Source organism: Osmerus mordax, chromosome 22 (genome assembly GCF_038355195.1).
Source record: "Osmerus mordax isolate fOsmMor3 chromosome 22, fOsmMor3.pri, whole genome shotgun sequence".
NCBI lineage: Eukaryota > Metazoa > Chordata > Actinopteri > Osmeriformes > Osmeridae > Osmerus > Osmerus mordax.
The window spans coordinates 11,538,701-11,551,002 of record NC_090071.1 but is presented as its reverse complement, the minus strand read 5'-3'; the positions used below and the strand labels follow the sequence as shown (position 1 = coordinate 11,551,002).

Here is a 12,302-nt window from a genome sequence, read left to right as displayed (position 1 = left end):
ATTCACCGTCCTGTATCTCTGTAAACCAGCTTCATTTTGACCTTCATGCCTCAGAGAGACTTTACAGCAGACCATTGCTGTGTCTTCGATCCATTCATTCTCCTTGAATCCTCTTTCTTGTCCGGTGTTGTGCATGTAAGCTCAGGAACCTAGACTGTTCACATGGTCTACCATGGTCACATGCATGGTGGCTTCTTTATGGCGTGAAAACTAGTGCCAGGAGAGCAAGCTCTGCTAAAAAGATTTGTATACTTTCAAAACAGATTTGTGTACTTGCAAGAAAGATTTGTGTACTTGCAAGAGAGATTTATGTACTTGCAAAAAAGATTTCTGTACTTTCAAAACAGATTTGTGTACTTGCAAGAAAGATTTGTGTACTTGCAAGAGAGATTTATGTACTTGCAAAAAAGATTTGTGTACTTGCAAAAAAGATGTGTCTCTGTAGAAGGAGGCGGGAACACCGCTCCCAAAACCATCTAAGAGCCAATCAAATATAGCAATTTCTGTGTACCGCATCATTGGACATTTTTGTCTGTCTATCACACAAAAAAATCAGCAAATAAGAAAATCTACTACTACAATGCTGATGATTTCAATCCAGTCATTTGGTAGGTAGTTAAAAATATCCATGGGCATGTATCTTTAATGCAACATTTAACATTATTCGGTTAATACACTCTTAATAGTATAAATTAATGGATAAGGATCATAGTAAGTTGAATCTTTTTTTTGGACGGCTAATGTTAGGTTTAATAACTGGTTGTCTAATTAAATATCCATATACCTATTTACATAAAAAACGATTCAACTTACTACGATCCTTATCCATTAATCCACAGCTGTCCTTGTGTGCTTCCTAATTGAAATTTACATCTATTTTCATCTGCTGCACATATTTGAATGCTTGTTGAGTGCGATGTTCTTTATATTTTGGCAACAACCAAAAAAAGAGCACACTTTATATTAGACTAGATTTGTGCAAACGTTAATCAGATATGTGTGTGCAAGTTCTTAAAATTATTCAGTTTGACTTTGCTGTGGTATTTGATTGTTACTAGAATATTTTTTATATTGCTTTGTTTCTGGTATTTTCATGAATGCTTTATCCTGGTATTTCAGTTCATGCATTTTTATAATTGTTAAATGTAGCATAGATTAAAGTGTAATTGTCAGGAAGGTTATCTAAGAGAAAACCTTGAGTTTTATTTATTTATTACAGAATTCAATAAAACATACTGTATGTAACTGTTTCTGTTTTTTGAAAGATGTTTAATTGATATGAAAGTATTAAAATCAACATCCATCCCCAAGACCAGGATTATTTACTGTCTGTGCTCAATATATAAACTAGGAATTCGACAACATTACTTGACAGTAAACAAATAAACAACCACTTTTCAAGTGATTATCCTATCAAATTTTACTTATTTAGAATAAATTGACACGCAAGAAAAAACTGTGCAAAAACACTCTACAACACATTAGAAATGTATATATAACACATGTACACAATTTACACCCATGGTCATCAGATGGGTTAGGGAGTCGGGCTATTAATCAGAAGGTTGCCGGATTGATTCCCAGCCGTGCAAAATTACGTTGTGTCCTTGGGCAAGGCACTTCACCCTACTTGCCTCGGGGAGAATGTCCCTGTACTTACTGTAAGTCGCTCTGGATAAGAGCGTCTGCTAAATGACTAAATGTAATGTAAATGATCATAGTGCTAAGGTGGGGTCAGGTGGAGGCTGGCCGTCCCTTCCAGGCCAGACGTCTGGATCAGAAGCCGGTCTGTTCCCCCTCGTCTGCCTCAAATGCCTTGTTGGCCTCTCCATTCACGTAAGGGTTTGGGGGGGCAGCTGCGGCCTCGGGGTTTGCTGTTTTCCTACACACATGTGCACACACACCATCACACACACATACATAAACATACATACACACACAGACATACACACACACACATGTATTCACACACATAGACATACAGTACAAAAACACAATCCCACAAACCAATAATCTTGTTACAGAGGAGAGAATGGAAAGATGGTGTTGCTGTGTACGCAGCTTGTTCTAAATGTCTTTGTTCATTTGTAAAAGTTAGTTTGTTTAAACAAACGTTGTTTTGCTACATTCCCATCAAGTCAGAATAAAGTTTTACCCTACACCTTAATGTAAACCGCAGACTACGCCTCAGTACACTGTAAACCTGAGATCAGACAGACACAGACACACACTTACATCTTCTTTCTGTCAAGGAAGCCAGAGACAATGAGGTAGGTGCCCATCGTAACTACAAGTCCCATGACCACCCCAAACACCACCAGCCACACCGTGACTGGCTGCTCCACTGGCGGGGCCAGTGTTGCCGGGAGACCCTCAAACTCCAGCGTGTTGTCATCCAGCTGGAAAGCATCGTTGATGCGACCACGAGACAACCTGTGTGCATGGGGGAAGGAGAGGAGCGCAGAGGAGAGGAGAAAAAGGAAAGGAGAAGAGAGCAGAGGCGAGGCGAGGAGAGGTCAGTGTAATGGTAAATTATGACTTATGAGTAGAAGAATCCTCAGCAGCCTGGATCCTCAGTAATGTTCCTAGTAGAGTTAGGTTGATTTTTGGACCAAATAAGGACCATTCTCTGCAGGCCATGGGATCGTACCGTATAGCAGCCTCTACCTCTGCTTTAGGGATAAACATGGTGGTGTTGTCAGGGTTCGTAACCTGGAAGTAGAAGGAGATGCGAGGTGTCTCCTTATAGATCCGGATGTTTTCCGACCTGAGTGTAAACCAGGACATGACATCACAACCAATAAGCGCCCTTACCCAACAGTCTTCAGTTGTCATCTATTCATTCATGAATTCTTCTAACAACCCAGCTAGCCAGACATTTTTCATTCCTTTATCAATGTATTATCAGCATCATTCATTCCGTATTCATTCAGTATCTTGAACATTCAGTCAATGGGGATGGGGGGGAGAGTGCTTACTTGAAGAGAGCAGTTCTGTTGGTGTAAGTGTAGTACTGCCTCATGGCATAGGCCATGTTGGTTTGGAAAAGGTACAACTCGTTGGGGTTCCATGGGTACTGGGAGGGGTGCAAACAAGAATGTGAGGGATTGAGAGTGAATAGGAGTGGAAGAGACAGAGAGAAACAGAGAGAAAGAGGGAGAGAGATGGTAGAAAAAGATCAAAGTTAGGGTACTCAGGAGGAAATACTCTCCCAGGTTAGTGGACTCACAGCTTTGTCGCCCATGGCAGCCTTCAAGCTCAGCCGGACTTTGATGGCAAACTCTGGATCTAGGGAGGAAACAGAAACGATATGGCATTAGTTTGGTCAGTGTCAGGATCAAATACACGGGAGGGGATCAAGGAGAGACATGGCCTGTTCAGAACTCACAGGGGCTGAGCCAGCCTGGATTGTTGTTGTTGAGCTTGTTCTGCTCCTTTAACCAGGTGTGGAGGGTGCTGAAGTAGTCCAACAGTGGTGTGGCGTCCATTCTGACTTCTCCAGAAACCTGCTCCAGAGCCCTGGTCCACGACTTGGACCTCCCGAGCTCCAGCATATTCCTAGCAGAGGAGGCAACATATTTTGACATAGTAACATAGCATAACATAGCATAGTCTTCTCTTTTTGTTTCCTTCTTTAGATATAAAATGGCATAACTTATCATTTTACTATGCACAAAATAAATAATGAGATAGTATACTGATACCTTAGCTTACTTCCAGCCTGCGTTGAGTTGGTGATGTCACACTTGAACAAAGGTCCTGTATGCTTCGCCTCCTTACATAGAGCCTTCTGGAACTGGAACTGGTATATGGTTCTGGTGAAGTACCTATCAATCATTCATACAGACTGAAAGTTAGGGTCAGAGAGACTGAGAGATTATAAAGGAGAGATTATCAGGAGCGTGTTTTCCTGTGTGTGTGTGTGTGTGTGTGTGTGTGTGTGTGTGTGTATACTCTACCTGATGAAGGAGTAGTCTCCAGACACATGGAATAGGGCAGGGGGGTCACAGTAGCTCTCGTCTCGGGGGACAGGCTCCATCACACCCACTAAATCCCGTCTGCATTGAGGAGGCAGGGTTACTGACTTTGCAGACATCGCATAGGTCACTATCATGACTGACAACACTGCTATCTAATAGTGATGCAGCATTATAAAAAAAAAACACTGCTGGCTAAAGGGAGGCTTGATCGACAGTATTGACTACCTAAGCCACTAAAATGATTGACAACTCTTAAATCCAATAGGCCTCTAGCACTGTTGACAACACTCTTATCCAATTGGATAAACATCACCATTAAAGACCCCTCAATCTAACAAATAACTCTCTTAAAACTCAAAGTCAATGGGTTTCAATCATGGAATCCTCTTATCCAAAAGGCCTTGAGCCTGGGTGATATCACCCCTATCACCAAACCACCCCTGCTACCACTACCTCTCTCCTGCTGGGCCACCACACCTACTTCATCTCCCACCAACGCTGCATCCACTGGTCCTTGGGGATGTTCCCCATGAACACCTGCCATCGCCACTCCTCCAGCTGGTAGGTGAAGGGCAGTGTGGCCACTATGGTCAGGGCCTGCTTCAACAGGAAGTTGATCTCTGTCTCTGCAGGGTTGACAGGAAGCAGAAAGGAAGCCGCATTACTTATTGATTTTTAAGAGTCATGTGATTCATTTACATTTAGTCATTTAGCAGACGCTCTTATCCAGAGCGACTTACAGTAAGTACAGGGACATTCTCCCCGAGGCAAGTAGGGTGAAGTGCCTTGTCCAAGGACACAACGTCATTTGGCACAGCCAGGAATCGAACTGGCAACCTTCAGATTACTAGCCCGCTTCCCTAACCGCTCAGCCACCTGACTCCTAATTTGTGCCTCAAATGGGAGACCGCTCTGAAGTACACCTGTGTAGGGCTGTAATGGCAGCCCCTTTGTCACTGGTCACCCAGACACTCGTCTGGGACAGTCGTTGATTTGCATGAATGCTAAAATGACAATCACACTTTAATGACACACCTCTGGAGAGGTGATCTCAACAGTTGAAGAGGAAGGTGGACCGAGGAAGACTGAAATTATCATTAAAAGTTGTGTTCTTGTAAATATAGTTCTAAACAGCTTTTAATGTCATGTTTGATATGATTTTGTTTCTTATTTCATGTATTACATTCTAGTAATAATTGGAATGCTGTAACATGTACATTTACAGGGTTTACAGAGTTTGTGCTTGCAGCAGACCAACATGTGTTTAACATATTCCCTTGTCTTGCAAGGGCACCACTAGTCTACTGCAGCCTTGATTAATGATCCAATTTGAATTTTTATGCGTTAGACAACCTTTCTGTCATATGGTCGGTGTCCCCATTTTAGTCAGGTTTGGGTGTATATAGGAAGAAGTTTTACCAATCACTTTAAGTTCTGTTTACGATACAGCTCCGGTGCATTAGGCGCCTAGTCTTCATTGTGAATACCTTCGTTAACCATTGCTCTGAAGGTATGTTTTGTATTTGATGATGTTTCATTATCATTGTATTGATTATCTAACTATTTAGATAATAAACTATTATTGTGCATTTTAAGTTACTTGTTCTCATTGAAACGTATCTATCACGCTACGGCGGTGAAAACCTTGATCTAGTTGGGTCGATGCGGCTATACTGATTATAAACATAGACTTTTGAAGTAAGTTTTAACTTAAGGCCTCTGAGTCACTTACAGTGGACCTCCACGCTCCGAAGGAAACACCGGAGCCTCCGAGTAGTCGGTTTACATACTAGGTCGGTGGTTAAATCCATATTACAGTAGAGATAAACAACTGATTAATGAGTATGCATACTTTAAGGTCAGTGCTCTGATCAAGCAGATGATTTTTACCTACGTCAGAGTTTCATGTCATTAACTGTTTAGTGCTCAAGGTTACAGGTAACGCACTTGTGCACATTTCAAAAATTGGAGTCAGATATTAAAGAGTCAATTATCTCCCTGAACATCTAACCAGAATTGTGTTTCACAAGCCGGGGACAAACACCAAGCGCCTCCGGTCTTACAATTCACACTTACACCTGCAATAAACTTTTCCAACATTTCAAAAATAAAAAAGGTTGTACCAGGAAATAAAATCGAAATAATTTTCTTCCAGAAGTTTCCTAAGCTATTCCTAAGCCTATCAGGTGTCCTGTCAGGTGTCTTCTCAGTGACCCATCTACCTACGTTCATCGTCAACAAAGTCCGATTTCAGGAGTCCCAGGGCCTTCAGGTGTTTGGGCGTGGCAGCAGAGAGCGACATAATCTCCCCCACGGCCTCGTGGAAGCCCTCATTGGCCCCGTCTCTCAGCAGGTAGGACAGGTTCCGATATGCCATCTGGTACTGGTTATGACCCATCTCATGGTGCGCTGTCAAGAAGTCATCCATGTTTACCTTGGTACACATCTTGATCCTTTGGAGAAGAGAGGAAAGGAGAGGAGAGAATTGATCCAAGGTTAAGGACTGGTTCTTAAATGTACAAGACATTACGTTCTTCATTTTATTAAGATGTTATGGTTGACTTGAATGATCTTCAGTACCTGAAGTCCTCTCTGTTGCCCATGTCCCAGGCGGTGGGGTGACACACCACCTTTCTTCCATCTATAGGCTTCACAAACATGGACTCGTCCCAGAAGTTGTCAAACATCTTATAAAGGTTCACCGACATGAAGAACTTCTCTGCCTCCTCAAATAATCTCTTCTCAGGCCATTTCTAGATGAAGGAAAGAAGAAAAAAAATGTTTTGAAAAATACATATCTGTGCTTCATTGTGTCATTACTGGCAAAATATTTCCTGAATCTGGAGCCTGACTGATCATGATCTGTTTTGAAGTATGGCAGAAAGATTGAATAGCATTTTGTAATCAAGCACTGTAAACACCACTGGAAGCATAGTAATATCCACTAAATGGTTCTTATCCAAGGTCCCTCAATCTTCAGCAGGTATGCAGAAAACTGACCCCCTGCCAGATATTCTCACAGCTTCGTGCCTGAGGCCACTGAGTGGGTGAAGTCTTTCAGAAAATGTGCTTAAATTCCATCAGTTATGGTAAGAAAGAAGGTATACTCAGTGTACATGCATGTACACGAGAAGACACTATTGGTCACATGGTTGGTCTTGGACCAAGAATCAGGACCAATACCACACGCCAGAAAAACAGTTTCCCTTCCGCTGTTGGCCTCTTACATTTACATTTAGCAGACGCTCTTATCCAGAGCGACTTACAGTAAGTACAGGGACATTCCCCCGAGGCAAGTAGGGTGAAGTGCCTTGCCCAAGGACACAACGTCAGTTGGCATGACCAGGAATCAAACTGGCAACCTTCGGATTACTAGCCCGATTCCCTCACCGCTCAGCCACCTGACTCCCGGCCTCTTCAACAAGGCCAAGGGTTAACACTGACTTCATGACTCAATGCACTTAAAACACACTGCTTTTTGCACTGCACAATACAATCTTGTACCATTAGTATTTTTTGTAATATTTGTATTTCTATATTTTTTTTATATTGTAAATTACTGCAACTTATATTTTATTTTATATTTTATTGTATAGTTTATTTTAATCTAATTCCACTTAGTATGGCTAGTTATTTACCCTTAGTATAGTTAGTCCTCATATTTATTTATTTTTTGATTCCTGTATGTTTAATGTTTGCACCTCCCTGCCAAAGTAAATTCCTTGTCTGTGCAAACTTTCATGGCGAATAAAAATTTGGATTGGTGAGATGTGTTTGGGTGAAGCAAATGCCAGATGTTTTTACCTGCTCAATCATGGCCTCGCTGACATCGATGTCTTCTTTCCCAGGATAGGGGACGGACAGAGGATAGAGATTGGTCCAGAATCTTCCCCACATGTCACCTGGATACAGATTTGTATGTATTTATAAATACTTAAATATTAGTTATGTTTTCAATAAAACAATCTTTCTTTTTCCACATAATTTTTGAAGATGCTTAGGGACATATCCTCAGAGATATTTCAGGGGACAGCAGCATGTTTGCCGTTCTCAATGTGCATGACTTCTGTGTGACTTCTGTGTGACTTCTGTGTGACTTCTGTGTGACTTCTGTGTGACTGTGCATGTTTCACCTATACTCAAACCAGACAATAATCACCAAGTTTACAGAGGTGCCTTTCAGCAGACCTGGGTCAATTCCAGAAATTAAGTACAAAAAACAACAAATCGGTGTGTGTTTGGTTTGCCTCACTGTTGGCACTGATCCATTGGATGGATATGAGTGGGTGAGACAAATCAAGTTCACCCAGTGCTTCTCTGATAGGTCGTGCTGACAGGGGTGGAGCCAGCGCTGTGTTGGGGACAGAGCTGAGGCAGCGTACCCAGCAGGTGAGCAGGCAGCGGCCCCTGGTGGTGGATGTGTCCAGGGTAATGTTGTTGCAGACGACCTCTCACATAGGCATGCAAGTCCTTGTACAGGGGCAGAATCTGGTGTGTGTGGGTGGGACGGGGGGGGACGGGGGGGGGGGATGGGACGGGGGGGGGGTGTCAGAAAATCCAACAAAGCAACAACAGAAACACTTGGTCTCTTCACTCTCTTGTGCATCTCTCATACACTGAACAGGGTGACAGAATGAATGAATGGTGATCACCGCTATTGATCTACAGTGCCCTGCAAGCCACATGGGGTGGTACCTCTTTGTAAATTCTGCGGACATCCTCCATCAGGTCCTGTCTGCTGTACTTGTACCTGGGATCAGCCTCAATGGTCTCATAATTATACCTCCAGTACGCACCATAGTCCTCAAACCCTGCAGAGTAGGGGTGGGGGAGGGAGAAGAGGGGAAGGAAGGAGTGAAATATGGCAGATAGAGAGGGACAGGGAGTGAGATAGAGAGAGTGAGGTGCGGAGATATAGAGAACGGGAGAGACGTATGAAAGAAAAAGACAAAATAAGTATTTATTATTAGTATGTTTTGGCTTTCAGCTTTCAGCACCAGAAAGACCAGCAGAGAGGCCAGCAGCCGGACAGGAAGGTGTTCCATAGTTACCATTAAGCTTGGCAGCCTCGTTTTTCAGGTCGACGTAGTCTTCATAGAGTGGCCTCATCCTCTTGCCCACCTCCACCCTCCAGCCCTCCCACACATGTAGACGCTCAAAGTAATCTCTGCTGTTGGCCATCACACTCTCCAGACCTACACACACACAAACACACACACAGGCACACACAGACCAAAAGGAAGAACATGTCCATGTTTCCAGTCAGATAGTGAAGTGGCTTGTTCAGTAAAAGTCTATCTGATATTTTGTGATCGTCTATTTGACACCACACAGACACACAAAACAAGGACTTTCTTTTCCACTCTATCTGATCATATTCTATCTCCTGTAGAGCAGGAAGCGTCTCCCTGCAGGAAGTATTCTCTGTTCTCGGTAGTGGACGTGGACTCCAGCACCTGTCCCATAACAGTGACCTTGGACTTGAATTAAAGGGTGTTGCCATGGCATTCTAACAGTCGATTGTGCTGTCAGAAGAGATAAGCAGTAGAGGTGTAGCCAAAGTGTACCTGGCTCCAGGGTTAGGAGACTAGAGTGTACAAGACTCCAGGGTTAGGAGACTACAGTGTACTAGGTCCAGGGTTAGGAGACTACAGTGTACTAGGTCCAGGGTTAGGAGACTACAGTGTACTAGGGCCAGGGTTAGTAGACTACAGTGTACTAGGGCCAGGGTTAGTAGACTACAGTGTACTAGGGCCAGGGTTAGGAGACTAGAGTGTACTAGGGCCAGGGTTAGTAGACTAGAGTGTACTAGGTCCAGGGTTAGGAGACTAGAGTGTACTAGGTCCAGGGTTAGTAGACTAGAGTGTACTAGGTCCAGGGTTAGGAGACTAGAGTGTACTAGGGCCAGGGTTAGTAGACTAGAGTGTACTAGGTCCAGGGTTAGGAGACTAGAGTGTACTAGGTCCAGGGTTATTAAACTAGAGTGTACCTGGCTCCAGGGTGTGGCAGATGGAGGAGTTGTTCAGCTCACACACTGTCCCTGTGCTGTAGATGGTGCTCATCTCACTCATCACCTTGTTCAGCTGGACAGACAAGAAGAACACACTTAAGTTATATAAAAAACATCATTATATTACATTTCTGATCTATGATCAATGATTCATGAATGATAACATCAGACTAGGCTTCAACCCTAACATCTTGTGTTATGACTGACATTGATTATATGCCTTTGCAGTGTGTGTGTGTGTGTGTGTGTGTGTGTGTGTGTGTGTGTGTGTGTGTGTGTGTGTGTGTGTGTGTGTGTGTGTGTGTGTGTGTGTGTGTGTGTGTGTGTGTAACTAACATGTGTGTGTGTGTACAGCTCTTGTGTGTATGTGTGTTGTGTGTGTGGTTCATGTGTGTGTGTCTATGTGTGTAACTCATGTGTGTGTAGCTTACGCGAGCAGCCTTGACTGCATCCAAGGCACCAGAGCCTTTGTCCTGCAGGGAGATGAGCTGCAGTTTGATCTCCGAGTCGCTGATCTGGTCGATGGGAAACTCCTGAGACTCCTCCGACACGCGAGAATAATATTCTCCCCAGATAGCTCCCTGCCTCGACTGTAGAAACAAACACACACAAACACACACAGTCACACACAAACACACACAGTCACACACAAACACACACAGTCACACACAGGCATCCGCACACACATACAGGTGTTAGCATAGACCCTACAGCTGGCCACACAGTCATAAGCCTTGACCGTCAGGTAACGTTTTTATTAAACCTCGAAGACTGACCTTTCTGTTGACACAAGGTTAAGTATGAGGCACTGTCAGCCTGCCTGTTAACCATTACAACCACAGTCACCCCAGGAGAAGGTCTGTCCTGCTATCAATATTCATCACCAGCAACTGTTAGAGGACATCTCCTCTACACGTTGAGATCAGCTGCAGTACATTGCTGGACTTGACTGTCAGCTTGTTAACCTACCAGCCTGCAAACAGCCTGCCAGTAAACCGACAAAAAACGACAAGCCTAAAACCAGCCTATCACCAGCCAACCAGCTTTCTAGCTAGTCAGCCAGTCAGCTGCCTACCTAGCTACTACCAGCCTACCTGGCTTCTACCAGATTACTACCTACCTGGGTACTACCAGCCTACCTGGTTACTACCAGCCTACGAGCCTTCCCTGGTTACTACCAGCCTACCAGCCTACCTGGTTACTACCAGCCTACGAGCCTACCTGTGGGTACTACCAGCCTACCTGGTTACTACCAGCCTACTAGCCTACCTGGTTACTACCAGCCTACTAGCCTACCTGGTTACTACCAGCCTACTAGCCTACCTGGTTACTACCAGCCTACTAGCCTACCTGGTTACTACCAGCCTACTCACCAGTTCGTCCGAGTTCTCCTGGGTGATGTTGGTGTTGTATTCCCAGGAGGCCAGGGAGTACTGGTACATGAGGCGGGTGGCATTCTCATCAAAGCGCTTCAGAAATTCTCTGGCCTCGGTCTCGACAGCACTCTGTCCCTCGACACCTCGCGACCCACTCAGAACCAGAACCAGGCCCAGGCCCAGGAGTAGCTTAGCAGACATGTTTCAGCTTGGTCTGACACACACACACACGCTCTCTCTGAGAGGCCCAGAGGACAGCGTTGACTTTTACAGCACCACAATCCCCCCCTTCCTCGACCTTTGGATAGACATGGGCAGGAGGGTGGGGCTGTGTCTTGGAGAAGAGATTGGACATTCAGAGGGTGAAAGAGGGAGAGCGTGTTTGTGTGTGTGTGTGTTTGTGTACGTGTCTGTGTGTGTGTTTGTGTATGTGTCTGTGTGTGTGTGTGTTTCTGCACGTGTGAGTTGTTCTTGTGCCATTACTATAGCCTTGATCCCTGTTCTGTACAACACTTCAAAATAGGACCGTAAACTCATCAATTAAAACAACTTTTATCAAGATCAGATTCTGATTTATGATCTCTAACAAGAACTATGATGACTCACAAAATGATTCACAATTTTCACAGTAGTGTCTGTCATTCTGAACAAGCTACTAACAGGTCAACCTCTAAATAGTTTAAGGACACAATCCAACATGAACATAACATAAACATAACCCTGCCCCACTACACACACACACACACTCAATCTCCTCCATGCCTCCTCCTCCCCTCCTTTCCCCCTGGTCTTCATTATCCTTCTCTTCCTTGATCTCCTCCTAACCACCTCCTCTTTATTCTCCTCTTCTTCCCCATCCCTCCTCCTCCTCACCGCTTCCTCTTCCTCTCCCCCCTCCTCTGTCACCTCCTCCCCCTCCTCCTTCTCCTCTTCATC

At 44.2% G+C, this 12,302-nt stretch overlaps 1 protein-coding gene across 1 annotated transcript; it reads right to left on the bottom strand.

Moving 5' to 3' along the window:
* Positions 1–987: 987 nt before the first annotated feature.
* Positions 988–11,589, bottom strand: ace2 (angiotensin I converting enzyme 2). The gene is made up of 18 exons (XM_067260386.1): positions 11,364–11,589; positions 10,422–10,580; positions 9,970–10,063; positions 9,032–9,175; positions 8,676–8,791; positions 8,363–8,468; positions 7,785–7,882; positions 6,561–6,733; positions 6,207–6,433; positions 4,462–4,606; positions 3,960–4,058; positions 3,705–3,827; positions 3,389–3,558; positions 3,230–3,288; positions 2,979–3,076; positions 2,651–2,767; positions 2,236–2,433; positions 988–1,882 (listed from the first exon to the last, which is right to left on the bottom strand). Exons 1-18 carry the CDS (start codon positions 11,565–11,567, stop codon positions 1,777–1,779), a joined length of 2,436 nt encoding a protein of 811 aa, XP_067116487.1. The 5' UTR covers positions 11,568–11,589; the 3' UTR covers positions 988–1,776.
* Positions 11,590–12,302: the final 713 nt, after the last annotated feature.